General features: G+C 56.1%; 1 protein-coding gene across 4 annotated transcripts in view; it reads right to left on the bottom strand.

Annotated features, from left to right (window-relative positions):
• VWA5B1 (von Willebrand factor A domain containing 5B1) overlaps nt 1-14,387 on the bottom strand; it is a 29,160-nt gene extending 14,773 nt beyond the window's left edge. Inside the window, exons 1-10 of one of the 4 annotated variants that reach the window (XM_058423337.1) lie at nt 14,092-14,387; nt 13,728-13,879; nt 8,535-8,705; nt 8,099-8,260; nt 7,554-7,776; nt 7,234-7,376; nt 6,866-6,997; nt 6,478-6,602; nt 3,027-3,203; nt 68-178 (exon numbers count right to left, since the gene is read on the bottom strand). In XM_058423337.1, the coding sequence (XP_058279320.1) occupies nt 68-178; nt 3,027-3,203; nt 6,478-6,602; nt 6,866-6,997; nt 7,234-7,376; nt 7,554-7,776; nt 8,099-8,260; nt 8,535-8,673 (1,212 nt within the window). In that variant the 5' untranslated portion in view covers nt 8,674-8,705; nt 13,728-13,879; nt 14,092-14,387. Of the gene's footprint in view, nt 1-67; nt 179-3,026; nt 3,204-6,477; nt 6,603-6,865; nt 6,998-7,233; nt 7,377-7,553; nt 7,777-8,098; nt 8,261-8,534; nt 8,706-9,843; nt 10,032-13,727; nt 13,937-14,091 lie in introns of those variants that run through there. The other 3 variants (XR_005703890.2, XM_040084747.2, XM_040084746.2) reach the window with 3 other exon arrangements.
• Nucleotides 14,388-20,134: the final 5,747 nt, after the last annotated feature.

Genomic DNA, 20,134 nt, shown 5'->3' with positions numbered 1-20,134 from the left:
CCATGGCGTGTAAGATCCCTCCCCACTCAAAGCAGCCTGTGATTCCACGGACTGTGGGCTCACCCACCTCACAATAGGCCTGGCTGACAGGAAAGAGGGTCCTGAAGGTGGATCCAAACCCGATGACGTTGAAGAGACACGCTGGCATCAGGCTCTTGAGAACGACCAGCAGGGCGTCCTGAGGGGCGGGAAGCAATCAGACATCAGCACACTTGGACTCTCCCTTGGCTGCCCCATCTTCACCAGTAAAAGCTCTGCCCAGAGCCATCCCATCATAGTCCCACCTTCATCTGACAACAAACCAACTGCTTCCTTCCCGTGCCTCCCTATGGCTCTGCTCTTTTCCAAGTCCCTTGGATGATATTTGGGACCCGAAGCAGTGAGGAAAATGGGGAGTCTTTGGAAAAAAAAAACACAAAAAAAGGCAACAAAGAGCTGAACAATTTTTTTTCTGTTTGTTTTTAAGGGATTCAATTTGTGCTGGCAACAAAGTGCTGCAGCACCGAGCTGGTGGGTGAGAAGCAGAGTGTGAAATTGAGAAGTGCGACACGCAATGCATCTCAATGCCTAAACTTGCAGAAAATAAACAAACAGCTTAAAGTTACACAAAAGGAAGAGCCTCCCCCATCCCCAATTCTCTTGTATTCGTAGCTGGCTTTAATTAAAATAACTGTGAGACGACAGTTTTGAAGCTATTTTCTTTACCAGAGGTGGTTATCTAACGCGCCTATTCCTGGGCTTTACATAAGGCGAGAGCAACTTGAATTGTCACAGTGATATTGTGGACGAGTCCAGGACAGAGCTGGTGATCTCAGCACCTGGGCAAGAGCTGCCGAAGGAGCTCTTGAGCTTCTAGGAGCAATTATGTGGCAGGAGAAGAGGCCCGTTTAAAGCAAAGCGTTTATTTAAAGCAGGATGTAAAGCGAAGTGCTCGGGAGCAGCTCAGTTCTGTTTAAATGCTGATCAAGGCAGACTCCTGCCAGTCTGCGGACGGCAGCAGAAAGCCTCGAGCCGGCCCCTGGAGGAGCTGCCAAGGGCAAAAGGAGCAAGAAGAGCCTCCTGGGGTTGTCCTAACAGCGGCAAAGACCAGGTGACCACAGAGGGACACAGCAAACCCCCTGCCTGGGTCCAGCAGGGACGTGGTGCCAGGTCAGCCCGGCTCCCAAAGCCTGCAGGACTCAGCAGCAACACGGAGCTGGAGCACTGAAAATGAGTGGAATGATGCACAAGAGCAGGGCTGCCCTTTAACAGGCTCTGGAGTGCTTGAATCCAAGCTGTTATCTCAAACCTACGAGGATATATTTATACCACTGCTCCCAGATGGCTCCCGGGATGCTGGCTCCTCCAGATCTCAGCGCTGACATCCCATCTTGGAACTCATTACAAGGGAAAAAATACAAATTTCCAAATATTTCTCTTAAAGCATTTCCCAAAATGGGCAACCGATGCCTGCTTGCCGTTTCAGCAAGCAGAAAGATTTATTGCTTCTTATGGTAAATATTGATCTTGATCCTGTTGCACTCCATAGCTATATGGCAACTCAATAAGGAGGGATGTTTGCTTCTAGAAAAGTCAATTCCCAGTTATTAGCGCAGTTTTGCCAGCGAGCACTATCACAGCCTGGCTCTTCTCCCTGGCTGCATCAGGGTGGGAAAGGAACTGGCTGCAGGAAATTTAAATCCCTGAATTTTCCACTGCAGCTGCTTTGGACTGGTGCCCTCCTGCTCCGCACGGACCCTTCCACCCCATCCCTGAGTGCATCCCGAGGCTGCACAGCTCCAAGGCCTGTCATGCCATGCATCCAGCCAGCTGAGGGGGATGCAGAAGGTTCCACCAACCAAAACCCACCCAAACCCTCTCAATACAGCCCCTGCTAAGAGGCCCCTGGTGTCTACGAGTGACAAACAAGGATGGAGCACTCAAAAGAGGGACAGTGGGTTTCTCCCTTGAAGTATCTCATCTAAAATCTCCCTCAAAATATTTTTTTCCTGCAGGGGAACAGCCTTTTCCCTGTTTCTACAGCCCTCCCGCGATGGGGTTTCCATTTCAGGACCTTTCAGGGAAGGGCTCTGATCCTGCAGGTCCCCGGGGGACAATCCTGCCTCCACGGAGGCTGCAGAGACTGCGGTGGCCAAACCCAGCCATGCTGGGAGCTGGAAAGCAAAAATCCACGCTGGGACAAGATTCCCAGGCTCCTAAAGGTGTTGGGGGAAGGGGGTACAACCTCAGAGGTATCCTGTTCCCCTTGGGAACAGCTTCCCCACCCCAGGGGATGCGCCGCAGCCATCTGCAGGTTCCCCAGCATCCCAATCCTTGCTGCTGAAGGTGTCTGTCCTTCTCTGGCAGTTCCCATGGAAACTGGAGACAGATGGGAAAAGAGATGTGCTGGAGGATGGACAAGCTCAGGAGTGGGTCCGTGGGAACCTCATGGGGCTCGACAGACCAAGGGTCCTGCTGCAGGGTGGCTCGGGGTAAGAGCCGCTTCTGACAGGGGAACCTCAGACCCACAAAAGATCCTGACAATGCTGTTTCTCACCCAGAGGACTCCACACGACTCCTGTAACCATCCACCGGGCTGCTGGTGTTCATTTGTGCTTGGAAAGGGGACGTCTCGTGTTATAATCATTTCTGTGGGCTCACAGAGGTGCCCATCAACAAAACCTCTCCTAATGCCTGGTCAGTACCTCGCTGCCCTTGGAGCTCCCTGGAGGTTTCCTCCTAAGCAGCCACCACCCAAAGCCCTCCTGGAGACGGGGAGAACTGGAAAAGGGATGCACAAAACATGCCAGCAAGAGAGGGGGAGAACAGGATTTTGCATTTTATGCGCTGATAGGAAGAAGTGGAAGAGAACGGGGGAGAGTCACCTTCCTTGCAGGTACCCAACAAGCTCCACTGTGGAGATGACTGAAATGCAGCCCATAATTACCCCCCACCCCCTGATAATGAACACTTATGCTCTCAGCACCGCCACTGCTCTCTCTCATTCCTCCCTGTTGACAGGCAGGCACTTCTCCTCCTGCAGGTACCTTGGCACGGTTGATGCTCGCACCACTCATGCTCCTGCTGCAGTCGACCAGGAAGATAAACTCTCCCTGGGCTTTCCGAAGGTCTGGCTGCACCGTCCTCAGGTCAGGGCAGAAGTTGAGCATGATGACGGCGTGGTGGGGGATGTCCTTGCTCAGCCGCTTCCTGATGATTTCCATCTGAAAGAGAGCAGGAGAGAGCGCGAGGGGTCGATTTTTCCAACCCCTCTCAGCTCGAGGGGGATCAGAGCGAGGCTAAAAATGCAGGTGCGTGGCCTTTTGTGGGCCAGAATCGGCTTTTTCTGTCCTGTTCTGTCCATACCCACGGTATTCACCATCCCTGCAAAGTGTCCAAGGCCAGGGGGCTTGGAGCAAGCTGGGATAGTGACAGGTGTCCCTGCCCAGGGGACAAGATAAGCTTTAAGGTCCTTTCCACCACACCATTCTGGGATTATACGGAGCAACTGCACACTCAGATAAAAGCCTGGAGAAGAAATCAAAAGGCCTGGCCCTGCTCAGCACCTTGCAAAACTGATTCTCCAAACATTTCATTAGATCCTTCCCGAAAACCTGGTTCCTTAGCACAGCTGAGCATCCCACCGAGGCACTCCAGAGGTTTTCCCTGTGGTCACTCACTAATGAAGTGTGAGCTGCAGCCCTTGATCTGCTGCATTCAGCACTCCAATTCATTCCTGCCACCTCTGGTTTTGCTGCTCGTTCTGCCCATTTCTTTTATTTTGCTTTTCTTTGTAGGGATTGAAAGGCTTTGGAAAGCTGAGCCGGCCACGGTTCGATGGGAACCTGCATGATCTCTGCGCTGCACACAGCTCCAATGGCTCTCGGCATTTTCTCTCCTTCTGTTTCAAGTATTCATTACAGATGGGATAAAATTAAACTGGCAAAACCCTCTTGTGACGGGTTTATAATGTGCTGTTAGGTGTGTATCCAGCACTAACGGGTGGACGGCCTCAGCTGCTTTGGAGGGAGCTCCAGGACCCCACATCACCCGGGCTGTGGCCTTTCATCCCTGGGTCTGGGTGTGGAAACAGCTCCTCAACAGCAGCTCGCTCCTCAGGGGCTTTGCTTGCCTCTTCTCTCCTCCTCCTGGCTGCTTTTCTCGATGGTTTCACAGGGAGTAAACCAGACCCCAGATAACTGGGCTTGTTTTCTCCAGCCGTGAGTCACATTCCTCAGACTATGAGCTGACCACCAGCCTTCATTTTCTAAAACTTCCTAACTCCCTGTGGCTCAAAACACACACGCACACGAGCTCTGCTTTCAGCTCCTCTGCCTGCCCGAGTGCTGCTTCTCTGACCCACTGAAAAATCAGGTCCCACTCACAGGAGCGAGCCCAGCTCCCACTCATCCTCCTGCCCTTCCCTGCCATGCTGTGGGGTGTAAATTAATCAGCTGCTGAGAAATCAAAGGGATTTTTCCGTTTCCCTCCAGCCATATGACGCTATTTTCTTTAACAACTTTTCCAGTTTATCACATTCCAGACCAGAGTGTTCCTTGCTGCCTCTGTCCAAATACTGAATCGAGGCCCTGGACCTGCCCACGGAACTCTCTGGAATGCTCTCGGTGTCCATGACATAAATTTCCTGTGTGATCAGGATGAGCCCATATTTTGGGATTTCTGATGGACTGGAGAGGATTTCACAGGCAAATCTTCAGCGAACAGCTTCAGAGTAGCTGCTACAGGTCAGCCAGAAAAGAGAACACCTCTTCACCTCCCTTCCGTTCCCCCTCACCCATTATCCAATGGCAGTAAACTAATCAGATTTTGTTGAGGAAAAGTTGATTCCAGCGTGCGTCCATCCCCACCAACCTGCAGCTGACAGCACCCAAGCCTTTCGCATAACAAACCGAGGGAGGAGGATTAATTATCATTAACTGCTGAAATTTCTGGGCTAATTCAATTTCAGCCAAGAAGCGGCCAGTGCCCTGCTCTGAGCAGCAGCAATTCATCTACCCCCAGCTCTTCCAGGAGTTTCCTCTGCTCCCTGCAGTTGTTTCCCAGCCCTCCTGGGGCACAGGTGGCTTTCCTGCGAGGGAAACGTCTCCAGAACCATCCCTCCTCAGATAACTTGACGTGCTAAAGACGCAGAGATAATTAGGGAGCCATCGGAGGCGCGGCGTGGGAGTTTCATCTCGTTCCGCCTGCCACACGCCGAACACAATTAGAGGAGACGCCTGCGGAGTCCCGGCCCCACGAGGGAGAGCGGTGGGCAAAGGGAAGGGAGGAGAGGAGGGCTGACGAGTGTGGAAGCCTAGGAAGGGAGAGGTTGGGAGTGGAGGAGAGCAAAAAGCAAAGAGAGCGAGCCACCTTCTCAACCCCCTGATAAGGGGTCTCGAGGTGGGCTGGAACAGGGCTTGTGCCAACGGGGTTACAGAGACCTGATGCTTCAGGGGAGGGGTACAGGTGTGGGATGTACCATTGGGGGTGAGACAGAACATCCCATCTGATCTGGGTCTGGCTGCAGGTGACCTTCAGCTGGTCACAACACTGTTTTCCCAGACATCCAGTAGCTAGGACATCTCAAACATCAAAACTTGCTTTCAATTCTATCTCACCTTACAGGTTTCACATTCTCAGAATATAGGCAATCATATTTATGGGGTTTTTTGGCTTCATCCTCCCCAACAGACAAGTCTCTGGTGAAAGGAGAAATCTCAGCAGCACAGGGAGGCAGCCCTGCAGCAGGACTGGGATGTTTGCCATGAGGGCCCCGAGATCAGACAGGGGGAGAAGGAGTTTAGGGGTGAAATGATCATCCCTGGGCACGCAGGAGAACCCTGGCTGTGTGAAACAGGAGCTGGCACCGTCAGCCCCAGCTGTGGCCACACAAGCACAACCCGTCCCGTAGGGGAAGACGCCCAACCCTGGAGGGCTCTGAGCTGTCTGCTCCTCTCTGCTGATCCCAGACACACCAAAGTGCCGGGCTGTCACTCATTCCTTCAGAACTGCTGGAAGACGAGGCACAAATCCCAGCACGGATATTTTTCTCTTTGCTGCACAGCAGAACAAAGAGAAGTCTCTCCTACCTTGTCTTCAGTTCAGCTCATTATTCCCAGGAAAATCACTTCTTTCTCTCTGACAGCTACCCAGAAACAGTAAACATTTACAGAGCAATTAAAAGAATATTTTATTCTATGTCATTGCAATAATTATAATACCCTTAATGCTATCACAATGCACCTCTCTAATTATGCTGTGCTAGACTAGCACTAATTATACACACAATAACCATCTCAGAGCTCCTTCCCCTCTCAGTTTATCAGCAGCACTGCTGAATTTTCCCCTCTTCCTCCACACGAGCCCCTCTCTGAGGGAGGATGCTGCAGGTCTCATTGGGACAATGCGATATCTGATGCTGGAAGCAAGGAATGGTCTTCCAGCTCAGCTCCAGCCCGTGGAAAGCCTCAGCTAACACCTGCAGCTTGCGCTTCTCACCTTTTTCTTGGCACTGGGATCCTTCTTAGTGCCTTTAATGAAATCGTTCTTCCCCTTCAGGTGTCGCTCGTACTCTGCAGGGGTCATGTCACCCTCCTCCATTAAGACGTGGGGCATGTGGGGCTCTGGAAATGCAGAGAATCGTGTGAAGGACAGCTGTGGTTGCACTCTGGATGTGGCAGAGGTGCAGGCACCCTTGGCTGGGAAACCAGCAGGATCTGTGAGCTTGGGGAGATCAGAAAACCCTGAGAGGGGCCAGGATAACCTGGCGGGAAGCGTAGCCTTGAAAGTATTTGCAAAACCCGTGCTAACCCGGCTGCCTCCAGAGCTGCAGATGAGGATCCGAGGAAGGGGCAGGACCAGCAGAGGGGAAGCAGAGCCCACCTACCACTTGGGTGGATCAGGATCTCCACGGGTCTGTCGAAGGTGTGCTTGTTGGCCAGCGTGATCACGATGCTCCTGGCAGAGCGAGCCGAGGGGTCGGCGTCCGCTCGGATCTCGTGCGTGGGGCTCTCGACTCCTGCCCGGGGAAAGCGAGGTGTGGGCAGGGATTGAAGGATGGGGGGAGAGCAGGGAGAAGAGATGACAAGGTGGGAGAGGACAGGAACCCACGTTAGCATCAGCCTTGTACTGTAAATCCACCCCAGCAGAGTTAAGTTGCCAACACAGATTTACACTGAGGAGAAGGAGTGTGGACGTGGCTTTGGCGAGGTGGTAAATCAGCCTCGGGCAGCAGGACAGCCCCAGTGCTCCTACCTGCCAGCAAACACGGCCCCCGGATCTCCAGGTGGAAGCTGAACTCGTACTCAAAGGGGTTGGTGGCCTCACTGTCCAGCAGCTGAGCCAGGCAGAACCTGCTCCCTTGCTCCGGGCTCCCCGATCCACAGAGGAGCTTGTCCCTGCCGGTGAGATAAATCCCAATAAACCCTGTGAACATGTTCTGACCCCTCAGGAACTGCAGGTCTGGCAGAGGTAAAGCCTGAAGCCACTCTCCAGCCACCTGCAGCTCCTGCTCAGCCAGCCCTGCATTCACCAGGACCAGTCCCAGGCAGAGCCCACCCCGTGGTTTCCCATACGTTCGGAGCTGGTGGCTGGAAAAGCTGCTGGCGTTCTCCAGGCTGGGCTGGGGGACCCTGGGGACACACACAGCTGGCAGAAGGACTCTCACCACCCCGCTGGGCAGTGTCTGCAGCTCAGAGGAGGTGCTGATGAAGATGGAGATGCTTTCCAGGGGAGGAATCATGCCCAGGTTGGCCACAAAAACAGTTCTCTCCAGGTCCTCATCCATCATAATCCTCCCTGCACAGAGATTGGACCACGCCAGGTATGGCAACCACGGCAAATGCTCCTTTCCAGGCCTCCCACCACCCCCAGGCCTGGATCAAACACCCAAAGCCACCCACACTGCACACATCAGCTTTCTCTAAAGAGCCCCAGCTTCCACATCGCTCCTCGGGCTTTCCAAGATGGATAAGACTGACACTTTTGGCATGAGCACCACAACCCCTCAGCCTCCCAAAAGGAGCCCCCTCGGTGCCGCAGCATACACCCTGTCACCTCCCCACTCCCCTTCCCCTCCTTTTCTCCCCACTTTCCCTAAAAACACCCTCAGCCCCCTCACCACTTCCATCGCCAGCTCTTCCAGGGGGGAGGCTGCAGCTGTCGAAGTTGGTGTCGTCTATCTTGGCTTTGTCTTTGATCTGCACTGTCACGGTGCGCCGGGACGTGGCCGCCTCGAAGCCCACCACGGCCGTGCCCTCATCCAAGGGGTACACAAAGAGACCTGCCAGCCAGGAGGGCTGTTAGCAGCACCCACCTCTTCCCTGCACCCACCGCCTCCTGGCACTTCTCAAGTGGGAACAAAAAACAAACAACAACAACAACAGAAAAATCCCACTCGTGGGATCTTTCACACCTAAAAAGTTGTAGATTTGGACACAATGCGCTGGGCTGTGCTTCCCACCAGCATCTAAGGGTTGAAGGCACGCACAGAAACCCAGCGCTGCCATGCCCTGACTTTAAAGTTCCCATGCCAAGCTTCACTCCTTAAAACTTGCCTTCCAAGGCCTGGGGGTCTGGGTTGTGGTAGGTGAGCAGGGCTGTCATCCCAAGGGCATAGCCGCTGACGCAGGACGTCACCTCGGACGCAGTGAGGGGCAGCTGGGAGAGGGTCACCCGGTTAATCAGCCCTGGCATCTTCCTGGGGGCCTCTGGGTGGTGGTGGGGAGCTGGAGAGAGAAAGGTGAGAACGGATGTGGAGCCCCAAGTGCCCAAAACGATCGCATGGCTCTGCCACCTCGTTCTGAAGCCCTGAGAATGGAAAGGTGAGTGACCTGGGACAGGATGAGACCCGGGTTTGAGGTCTGCAGTGATGGGGATGGAGCAAAACACAAGGAAAACCCTCGTCCCAAATCCCCACCGGCACAAGGGAGGAGGTTCAGATTTAACCTCCCTGGCTGGGGACAGACAGCCCCAGAGGTCCATAGTCCCCAGCTCCCACGCTGCTGGAGCCTGGGCAGAACAAGTTAACATCTTTCTCTGCCCCTTTTTCTCCTCATTATCCTCCAAACCAACAACTTTCCCCAGGATGAGACTATGATCAAGAGATTTTTCCTTTCTTCTGGGGAAGGAAGAGTAGGCAGGCAGGGCCCGGCAGCCTCCTGCCCTCCCATGCCCTTGCCCGTCCTCATCGGGGCTGATTTCGGGGAGGTGCCGCCGCTCTGCTGTCCTGCACCTCCAGATCCTTCCTGCACGGGCTGACTCATCCCTCCCTGTGCTCAGCCGACACATTCAGATGCAAAGTGACTCCTTCTGCCAATTGCATTCCAACCCTTTTTCCCTGAGCAGGTTTCCCTCCCCTCGCAGCTCCTCTGCCCCAAGCCTCAGGGTTTTAAAGGAGACTTTTCAGGTGGATTTTAGGGCCACATCCCGCTCCCCCGGGGAACCGGGGGAAGTTGCTAGGCAGCAGTTCTCCCTGGTTGGCTCCGCAATGCTTTATGCAGTGATTTACGAGGCCCAGGAGAAGCCAGCAGCGCTGAACTATATCAGTTTCTCATTCCCTACCAGTCCTGCGTTATTAAAACCCACCTTTGTATGCAAATGCCACAGAAGTCATCAAGGCCACGAGCTTTGCTGAGTGCTCGGGCAGGAAAACGGCGCTCAGAAAGGAAAAAAGGGAGAGCCAGGGAGAGCAAGAAGGGCTGTGCGGGATGGGGGAGAGCAGCCAGGGAAACCGAGCGCAGGAAAGAGCAGCGAAGATGATGATGGAGGGCAGTAATCCTAAGGCACGCCCCTGGAGCCCGGCCAAAACCCTCCACCAACCCCGATTTAATCCCCCCCTCCTTCCACCAAAAAACAGCTGCTCACAGCCAGGAGCTGCCCGGGGAGGTCGGGGATGGATCCATGGGGACGCAGCCCCCAGAGTCGGGAGATGAACGGGAGTTCTGCCTGAGCCGGGGGATCCCACACAGGGATGCTCCCAGCCGTGCCAGAAGGGCTGGGCAGTCAGGAGCCGGCAGAGTTCACCTGCCACCGGGAGAGATCATGAAGGTCCCCTCACCTCGAGATGTGACAGAGGCCATCAAGGCATCGGGAAGTGATTAAATGCCCGGTGGAGGAGGAAAGAGGGGGAATGGTTTTACCTCAGGGAAGAAATAATAATGGGAAGAAGTTCTCTACCCGCTTGGCACAACAGGAATTCGTTACAGGACTAGCAGAGGGGTGAATTTGGGCTCCAGCAGCACGACTTCAGCTTGGAAGCGGGGAATTAGTGCAGAGCCATGGGTGAGGTCCCAGCCCCTCACATCTCCTGCACCCATGGAAGATTGGGGAGGTAGCTCCTATGGGAACTGCTCTGCCAGCAGGGATTTCTGCATCACCTGGACCAGGACAAGCACTAAGGGATCCTTGGTGAGATGCAGAGCCTTGTCCCACGTCCCGTTTAACCCGGCCAGGAAAGCTGCACCTCTCCTGCAGCTCCGAGGTGGCCCAGAGGAGCCTGGCACCAGCCCTCGTTGCTGTGCCAGCCAAGAAATCGGCCCCACAAGGACAGGGAGGGCTCAGAGGGCTCTTCCCGGCAAAACCCCTTTGATAGGGGACGCTGCCGGCAGAGCCATGGGGCTGCTCCACACAGCTCGTGTCACCAACGCCATCAAGTGACTGCAGCACGGAAAGGGAGAGCAGCGGAGAGGCTGGAGTGAGGGAGAGCAGGGGGAAGGCTGGAACCTCCCCCCTGTGCCCCCCAGGAGCTCAGCACCGGCCCCCTGCCTGCTCCCCATCCTGCCTTCGCTGCTCTGGGATGTGCGCTCGGTCTCCGATCCCACAGGGCTGGACTCTCAGGGCAGGACCTGGCGGGACCCTGCTTCCCCAGAAAAATTACCAACAGCTTGAGGCTGCACAGGGTACCCCTGGAGCCACCCAGTCCTCAGCGTGTCCCCTCCCTGCCACCAAAGGCGTCCTGCCTTCCACACGCAGCAGGCACGGAGCCATCCCACAGCTCCCGACCTCGCAGCGCATCTGGCATCCCAGGAGAAAGGGAAACGACTGGTTAATACCTTCAGCCCTCAAAATACACCCGTGATCCCATCAGCTGGGGACAGACGTTGTCCCACGGCCAGCCTCGCTCTGGACCCGGCACACCAGGCTGCTGCTGGGTCCACCTTTTCTTTCCCCGCTCCTTTGTAAGGGTCCTTTCCACGACAATCCACTGCTCCTCGTGGCCACGGAGGGGAGGGAGACACGGAAACGTGATCACCCCACTCCAGGCAATACCCTCGGCCAATTCCTGTGCCCGACTGACGGGGAAGGCGCTGATGCTGCTGCGACGTCTGCGGACGGCGCCCGTGACGCGCAGGGCTGCGAGATGCTCGGGGCTGCATCTTTCCTCTCCCAGCGCTGGGGAGAGGCTGGGCCTGGCTTTTATGGGATGGGGGAAAGGTGTTTATGTGCCTGAAAAACGGGGGTGCCGCCTGGAGCACTGCTCGGAGCTTCCTGCGTCTCTAAGCACCGATGTGGTCTCAAAAAAAAAAAAAAAAAAAAAAAAAATCTGTCTGAGCACGTGGGGTAAAGACAGGGCAGGATAATGCTCCTCTGAGGGGTATTTTGGTGCGTTGAAAGGGAAAATTTTCACACGGTGGGCGCACAGCCTGGCTTCTGGCAGGACCCAATCCCGGGAGTGGGTTGGGGTCCCGGCTGTACCACACCCAGGATCTGTGGCATCCGCAGCCGACAGCAGGATAGGGAGAGCCAAAGCAGGAGCTGGGATAAAACCCGACCCAGCTCCACCCGGCCCTGGAGGACCGAAATCAGCTCCACCCGGCCCTGAAGGGCAGAAATCGGGGGCAGCCCGGCTGCTTCCACCCCCCAGGACAGGAAGGCAGTCGTGTGAAGGCAAACCCTGCCGCCACACCTCGTGTCAGGCGCATTTTTGAGCGGTTAAATCACCTGCCCGCCCCGCTGCCACCCCTGACCGGCCACAAACGGGTTCCCTCGGAGATCTCACCTCCAGGTGCGAGCTAAACCTGGGGCACATCCCCACCGCCTGATTTTCTGCGGCTGGCTAAAATATTCCTTCCACGTCGTCTGTCTCAATCAACACTGACATCCAGCGGCTCGCCGGGATGACGGCAGCCGGAGCGGCTCCGGAGATGCGCGGGTGGACGGAGCCGGCCAAGGATGCCCGCTCCACCACAGCCTCCCGTCGGCATTCCTGGGCAATCACCGCGGGGAAAACAAACTCCCCCCTGCTTGCAAATCCAAGCCTCGCGCTTCCCAAGCTTTCAGGGCTCTCAAGTAGAGTCACCCTTGGGAATTCTCCCTGGTTTTCAGGGGCGGAGAGGCTCGGGGAGCTGCTGAGGGACCCCTGACTTCACCTGCTGGAGCCACATCACTGCAGGTTATGACTAAGACATTCAGGAGCCCTCCGGCTGCTTTCTCCCAACGAACGAGGCTCAAACCTGGCCAGGAAACTGGAGATCAACCCCCAAAATATCTCTAGGAAGCAATGGGAGGAAATGGGGTTTGAAAGAGCACCCACAGCACCGTCCTGTCTGGAACCTGTGTCAGACCTGTGAGACACTCTCAGGAAAAGCTACAGGAACTGTTCTCCCATCTCCAGCCTCCCTTTGCCTCGAACTGCAAGCAGAATATCCCACTCGATGGAAAACCAGGATAACAGCCACTGCAGGCCCCTAAAAGGTGACAACATGGCCCCCCACTGCCACAGCAGTGACAAGGATTGCTGGCCTCACGGGCACCCTGAGGCCTCAGATACGGAAACTGGGGAAAAGTTGGGAAGCAGCTGCTCCTGCCAGAACCCAGTGGAAGCAACAGGGTCCCTCTTCCCGAGGTGACACCTGCCAGGGTTATGGCTGACAGTCCCCAAAATCTGTCTCTGCCAGGCTGGGATGTGACTGACAGATTTTGGGGACTGTCAGCCATAACCCTGGCAGGTGTCTTGGACCACCAGCCTGGCCCCAGAGCTGGGTCTCACAGATCTGGATTCAAGCCCCTTCCCAGAGCTGTTCATCACGCATTTCTGACACAGGGGTTAGTTAACCCTCACCTCGCCGGGCTCACAGCTGGGGGGAAGATCCCTGGGCTGAGCCAGAGGAGGGGTGTTGGCCCAGACACCATTCAGCTGGGCTAAACCCTCCAGGCAGCCTGCTTCCTGCTTGGGGTGCATCCAAGGAGACACACAGGGCCCCCAGGAGCAGCACGGCCCTTCTCCACCCACCCCTGCCCTGCCCTGCCCTGCCCTGCCCAGTGTGGTGGATTCCAGCCTGCTCTCAGTGTTCTGACCCTTACCGGGGGGATCAGCCCCCCTCACCCTGCCAAGCTCTCTCCTCCTTCCCCGAACAGCGTGTCCACACACGGGTTATCCCACTTGGCTGCCCAGGCCAGCAGCAGCCCTGTCAGCCCCAGCATCCTCCCCCCGTCCATCCCTGTCCTCTGCCTGCACAGAGACGAGCACAGTCACTGCTGATGTCTGCACGGTTTTTGGGGAGGGATGGGATGCTCCGGGACACGCCATCCAGCTGAGAAAAAGCAAGGCTGGGAAGCGGCAGCTTGCAAAGTGTGGGCTTGTGCCTGCACAAATATTATGACAGGGATCTCTTCAAGCGAGCGGCTTTTGTGCTGGGATCGTGCACAGCCTTGGGAAGTGACACACACACACACGCACCCCTCACACCCACCCCTGCCGAGCTAAAAAGGTGCAGGAGCAACTGGAGAGTAGCCGCTGCTTTTCTTACCTTTCCTGGCAGAGAGGAGGAGGAGAAGGAAGAAGGGGATGGGGGGGTTGGAGCAACTTCACCCACTCTTCCAGCCCCTCTGCGGCTGGGCTGGGGGGGCAGGAGGGGCAGGAGGAATCCCGAAGGCGACAGGCACGGCTGCGGAGCGCTGTCTCTGGAAGACAGGGAGAGAGGGAGACGAGGAGAGAAGGAAAGGGAGGGAGAGAGGGAGAGGAGCAAGCGCCGGGGCTTGGGGTGGGGGAGCGCTGCACCATCAGCCGCCTCAGCAACCGGTGGCTGCACCCCCCGGACCCTCCTCACCGGGCAGCGGGGCTGGGTGAACCGGGGGTCCGGGGGGTCCCGGGGGGGCGAGGAAGGGTCTTACCGAACCGGCTGCAGCAACATGTGCCCCGGCGGGGAGGATCTGCCCGGAGCCGGGAGGGTGTCTGGCTCCCCTGGGATGGGGGACTCTGGATCCCCAGGGTGGGTCTCTCGCCCCCCACCGCTGGCTCAAAGTGTCCGGAGCTGTCTGGGTGACCACCGCCACCATCATCATCATCATCACCCAGTGGAGCCATTTGTTTTGCCAGGGAGGTAACCATGACAATCCCCCGAACGCCCTGGCGGTTCCCCCTCCCCTCGCTCTCCTCCTGAGCTCGGGGTCTTACAGGGGAGGGAAAGGGCGAGGGGAGAAGCCCATCTGAGCGGAGGAGATGCCCCCGACCTGGGCAGCCTGGTGGAAAAAAAGAGGCTGCGAACTCCCCTTACCCATCCCCACGATTTGTCTCCCCGGGATTTTTCTGCAGCAGCTGCTGGGAGGGGAAGAACCCACCGCGTTCACCTTTGTCATCCCCTTCCTCCTTCAAAGGAAGGAAAGCACCCTAAAGCCCCCCAAAATCAGGATGCGCCTCCACTCAGTGGCCTCCTCTGCAGCCCTAGGCTGGATCTCTCTTCCCCCCATTCCCACCTCAGCTCGTGCCCCTTCTCCTCCCCAGGAACACCCAAAGCCCCTCAGCCACAGCCCCCATCCCTGGGGGAGACCCTCCCCACAGGAGCAGTGCTGTCACTGAGGGATGTCCCTGGTGGGGTACAGTCCCTGCCCTGAGCAACTTACACTTAAACCCAAGAAAAACGACTTGTAGAGAGGGGAAACTGAGGCAGCTGGGGTGGCACAGACTTGGGCATTGTCCAAAGAAGAGCTGGACACTGAGCCTGGGTCACAGCACACCGAGGGTAAAGCTCCTCTTCCTGCCCCTGGCCTCCCAGTGCACTGCAGGATCAGGACAACCAGCCATGGGGCATCCCCAATAACCCAAGAACTGTGTGGTTTAGAGGAAATGACAAGAAACTCCACAGACAAATGCCTGCTCAAGAATTTTTTTTTTTTTTTTTCCTAAGCCCAGCTCCCAGGGCTGACTTCAGCCCTGAACCTCCAGAATTTACGGCACTTGCCAGACAAATAAGTCAGCTACAGAAAAACCCATGTCCCGTGTTCCCAGCGCCTGTAAAATGTTTGTTTACCACGACTTGTGGCTTCTAGGAAGAAAATAACATCCCAGGAGAAATCCTGGGAATCAAACCAACAAACGTGGCAGCAGTGGGGTATTTGTTTAGAAGATAAAGCAACATCTGACATGGTGGATGAGGCAAGTGTGAGACCTCAGGGGGGACACACGTGGAGTTGTTTTGGGGGGAATTAATATTTAGTGCTGATGCTGAAGCTGCATCACCACGGGCATCAGTGAGGTGATCCAAAGTGCTGCCCAGAACAGCTCACAGGGGCCTCCAGCTGCTCTTGGTTCCTCCTCATCTTCTCCAGGTTGGCTTTGCCCAGGACACCCCACCATGGATGAGGGCCAGCCCCTCGCAGGGAGCAGCAGTGGGGAACGGGATGGGTACAAACGAGGCAAAACTGGGGAGGGGACAAGATAAAAGTAGCGTATGAGGTCACCTCAGTGCCATCTCTAAGCGTGTGGCTCTACCCACCTGGGGCCAGGCCACAGCAGCATCTCTCAAACCACCACAGAGGAACATTTCCAGTCCTGGTTCACGCCTGGGTGGGTTCTGGGGCTGGCCAAGCCCAGGACAGGCTTTCCAGGCTCATCATCACACTCGAGTGTGCAAGTGCGCTGCTCTTATGCTGGGAGATTCAGATGGGCTCAAAACTGAAAAAAAACCCCCAATACTAAACCAAACCTCCTGGTGGATGGACAGCAACCAGCGCTCCCCATGATCTCCGTGTGTGCTCGTGTATGTAAATGTCACCGAGACACACAAAGCAGCCACACACGGACAAGAGATTTCGCAGAGCAGAGGTTCCTCCGATCCTGAGCTGAGTCCAGGCCGAGAGAGAGCCTCTTTGTTTTATTTCTTACTTTTTATACATTTGTGGGTCTAGCAGAAGATTGGCTTTTAGAGTTTTCACCTCTCAAGCCAAGTGGCCAGACCTGGCGTCAGTTACAATTGTTTTCAGGTTAGAAATATGCAAACAAAGGACAGAGAATGAAAAACAAAGGATTTTTTTATGTTACATATGTGGGAAAAGTTAGAAAACTGCTCTTAATATAGTGCAGTAACTAAAAATCTGACTCCATTTATGAAAATTCAAAAGGCTATAAAAAACTCAGAAAAACCAGGGTAACATGGAAATGCCATTGTCCTCAGCCTGGAATGCTCTGAAGAAACAAATAATCACCCTGTTGGGAGACTGTGATGACTAAAAAGTGATGACATAGGGCTGGGCACTGTCTCCTCCTCTTCTTCCTCCTCCTCTTCCTCCTTTTCTTCTTCCTCTTCTTCCTCCTTGCAGCAGGTTTGTGTGTAAGGAAGATTCTGACTCATTTGGTGTGTAAGGACCAGAGGTAATTCCAATGAAATTCCACCGTCCAGCCTCCACCATTGTGAGACCTCTCATTCCAGCACAGCCAAGGTCTGCTGGTGAGGGGAATTAAGCATTTATTTAAATCAATCTGAATATTCATCTCACGTTTAAATGAATAAATATGTAATTGTATGACGGCAGAGTCTCCAGCAAAATCAAGGACCCTGCATGGAACCCACACCTCCAGGAGCCCATCCCTGCTCCAGAGACTGAGCAGAAAAGTCCCTCCTCATGGACAGGACAGAGAAACCCCCACCAGTCACACCTCACTGCCAGGCTGCACAGCCCTGACAATCCCGAGGAATTACTGCAGCCAAGGTCAAGGAGCAGAAAGGAGGCATTGGAAGGATCTGCCCCCAGCCAGTGTTTCCTGAACTCAGTTGTCTTCTTCTCAGTGCCTCTGTTTCCCCCTCTCTAAAACGGGGCTAATCCAAATTAAATGTGTTTACGGGAAGTGTGTCTGCAAGAAAACATTCAGTTGGAAGCATGAGCCTGTCAGCCTCTGGGATTTCCCACATTCATCTTTATTTTAACCCTAATTAACTAATTAATGTCTCAGACTTGCCTTTGGCTGCCTGCTCTGTTCCCATTGAAAATCTCCTCGTGTTCAGCATCCTCCTGTTGCCGTGAGGAAAAAACGCCATGATGTCACCTCCACAAATAAAGCTGCCAGACCCCAAAGTTCACCTGAGGGGCTGAGGAGGAACCCTGACAGACTGAGGGACACGGGGCTACCACCTCCAGACAGGAAACTGAATTAGATGGAGAAGCAGCAGATGATAATATTTGATAAACGGGGTTTTAGTTTTAAGGAAAAAAAAACAATCACGGTTGGTGTGAAGAGCAATGGTGAAGGGCCCAGCCCTGCCTGGGATAAGATTTCTCAGCACAGAAAAGAAATAACAGCTCAGATGGAAGTTTTGGTCTGTGGGAACAAATGAAGTGTCTTTGTTAAAGGGGAGGGGGAATGTTGAGTCAGGGAAATAATCCTTGGTTTGGGAACTTGTGGCTGATGCCTGCAGGCTTGGCCATTTTACTGTTTCTGCTGCATGGAATAAAAACACAAATTCAGGCCCTCCTTGAGAGCTGCTCTGTCAAATGAGGCTCGAGGAGGGGAACAGCAGCCCAGCGAGGAAATCCCACAGGCTCTTCCCACACTTCTTTCATTTCTACTTTCCCTTTTACTCCTCTTTATTCCAGGTACTCCTCTTTATTCCAGGTACTCCTCTTTATTCCAGGACCTTTAAAGAACACGTTTGATACCGGGTCTAAGCCAGCTCATGCCTTACAGCAAGAGACAGGACGGAAATTACTCTTGCAGCTCCTGTCACTTCTACACCTCCATGACTCATCCCACTACCTTGTTTTCACCTCCATCCCTGTTCCAGAGACGGAGCTGCGGCTCCCTCACAAATGTCACAGTGTCTGTGGGATTTTCCTCCAGGCCTGGCTCCCAAAGAGACTCCATTCCACGGGAAACAGAAGCTCCAGCCTCACACCAGATAGCCTGGCAGGGTCTGACCCCCAGCCCCAAACCACACAGGGGGCACAGCCCCACACTACATGGGGGCCTGACCCCCAGGGATGGCCAAATCACAGGGGACTGAGCCCCACTTCAGGTGGGGCACAGGCTGACCCCCAGACCCCCACATCACACCGGGCCCCTGACCTCAGCCCCACAGCACCGAGGGCACCAGGACCCCCCTCAACATAGAGGGGACCTGACCACCCAGCCCCACACTGCACAGGGCCCACAGCCCCACAGAGCTCACAGCCCCACACTGCACAGGGCTCACAGCCCCACAGAACACACAGCCCCACACTGCACAGGGCTCACAGCCCCACAGAACACACAGCCCCACACTGCACAGGGCCCACAGCCCCACACTGCTCACAGCCCCACAGAGCTCACAGCCCCACAGAACACAGCCCCATAGAACACACAGCCCCACACTGCACAGGGCCCACAGCCCCACAGAACACACAGCCCGACAGAGCTCACAGCCCCACACTGCACAGGGCTCACAGCCCCACAGAACACACAGCCCCACAGAGCACTCAGAGCTAGCAGCCTCACTCCACACAGAGCTCACAGCCTCACCCCACACCGTATCTGCCTCCCCCTACCCCAGAAACCCCCCACCTCACCCCACACAGAGCTCACAGCCCCACACTGCAAACAGAGCTCAGTCCCACAGAGCACACATTGCTCACAACCCCACAGAGCTCACAGCCCCACACTGCACAGGGCTCACAACCCCACAGAGCACACAGAGCTCACAGCCCCACACTGCTCACAGCCCCACAGAGCACACAGAGCTCACAGCCCCACACTGCTCACAGCCCCACACTGCTCACAGCCCCACAGAGCACACAGAGCTCACAGAGCACACAGAGCTCACAGCCCCACAGAGCACACAGGGCTCGCAGCCCCACAGAGCACACAGAGCTCACAGCTCCACAGAGCACACAGGGCGCACAGCCCCACAGAGCACACAGGGCTCGCAGCGTCGCCCCACAGAGCACACAGGGCTCGCAGCCTCACCCCACACTGCTCACAGCCCCACAGAGCACACAGAGCTCACAGCCCCACACTGCTCACAGCCCCACAGAGCACACAGGGCTCACAGCCCCACACTGCACAGGGCTCACAACCCCACAGAGCACACAGAGCTCACAGCCCCACAGAGCTCACAGAGCTCACAGCCCCACAGAGCACACAGGGCTCGCAGCCCCACACTGCTCACAGCCCCACAGAGCACACAGGGCTCGCAGCCTCACCCCACACAGAGCTCACAGCCCCACACTGCTCACAGCCCCACAGAGCTCACAGAGCTCACAGCCCCACACTGCTCACAGCCCCACAGAGCACACAGGGCTCGCAGCCTCACACTGCTCACAGCCCCACAGAGCACACAGAGCTCGCAGCCCCACAGAGCACACAGGGCTCACAGCCCCATAGAGCACACAGGGCTCGCAGCCTCACCCCACACAGAGCTCACAGCCCCACAGAGCTCACAGAGCTCACAGCCCCACAGAGCACACAGGGCTCGCAGCCCCACACTGCTCACAGCCCCACAGAGCACACAGGGCTCGCAGCCTCACCCCACACAGAGCTCACAGCCCCACACTGCTCACAGCCCCACAGAGCTCACAGAGCTCACAGCCCCACACTGCTCACAGCCCCACAGAGCACACAGGGCTCGCAGCCTCACACTGCTCACAGCCCCACAGAGCACACAGAGCTCGCAGCCCCACAGAGCACACAGGGCTCACAGCCCCATAGAGCACACAGGGCTCGCAGCCTCACCCCACACAGAGCTCACAGCCCCACAGAGCACACAGGGCTCGCAGCCTCACCCCACACAGGGCTCACAGCCCCACAGAGCACACAGGGCTCGCAGCCTCACCCCACACCGCATCCGCCTCTCCCCTCACCCCCCAGCCGCGGTCCCCGCCGCCCCCGGAACGCGCTGTCCCCGGAACGCCGGTGCGCGGGCGCGGCGCTCGGGGCCGGGCGCTGGCGGGGCGGTGCCGCGGGCGCGCC

This window comes from Hirundo rustica, chromosome 22, assembly GCF_015227805.2.
Source record: "Hirundo rustica isolate bHirRus1 chromosome 22, bHirRus1.pri.v3, whole genome shotgun sequence".
NCBI classification, from domain to species: Eukaryota; Metazoa; Chordata; class Aves; order Passeriformes; family Hirundinidae; genus Hirundo; species Hirundo rustica.
This window is presented reverse-complemented; position numbering and strand designations above follow the sequence as displayed.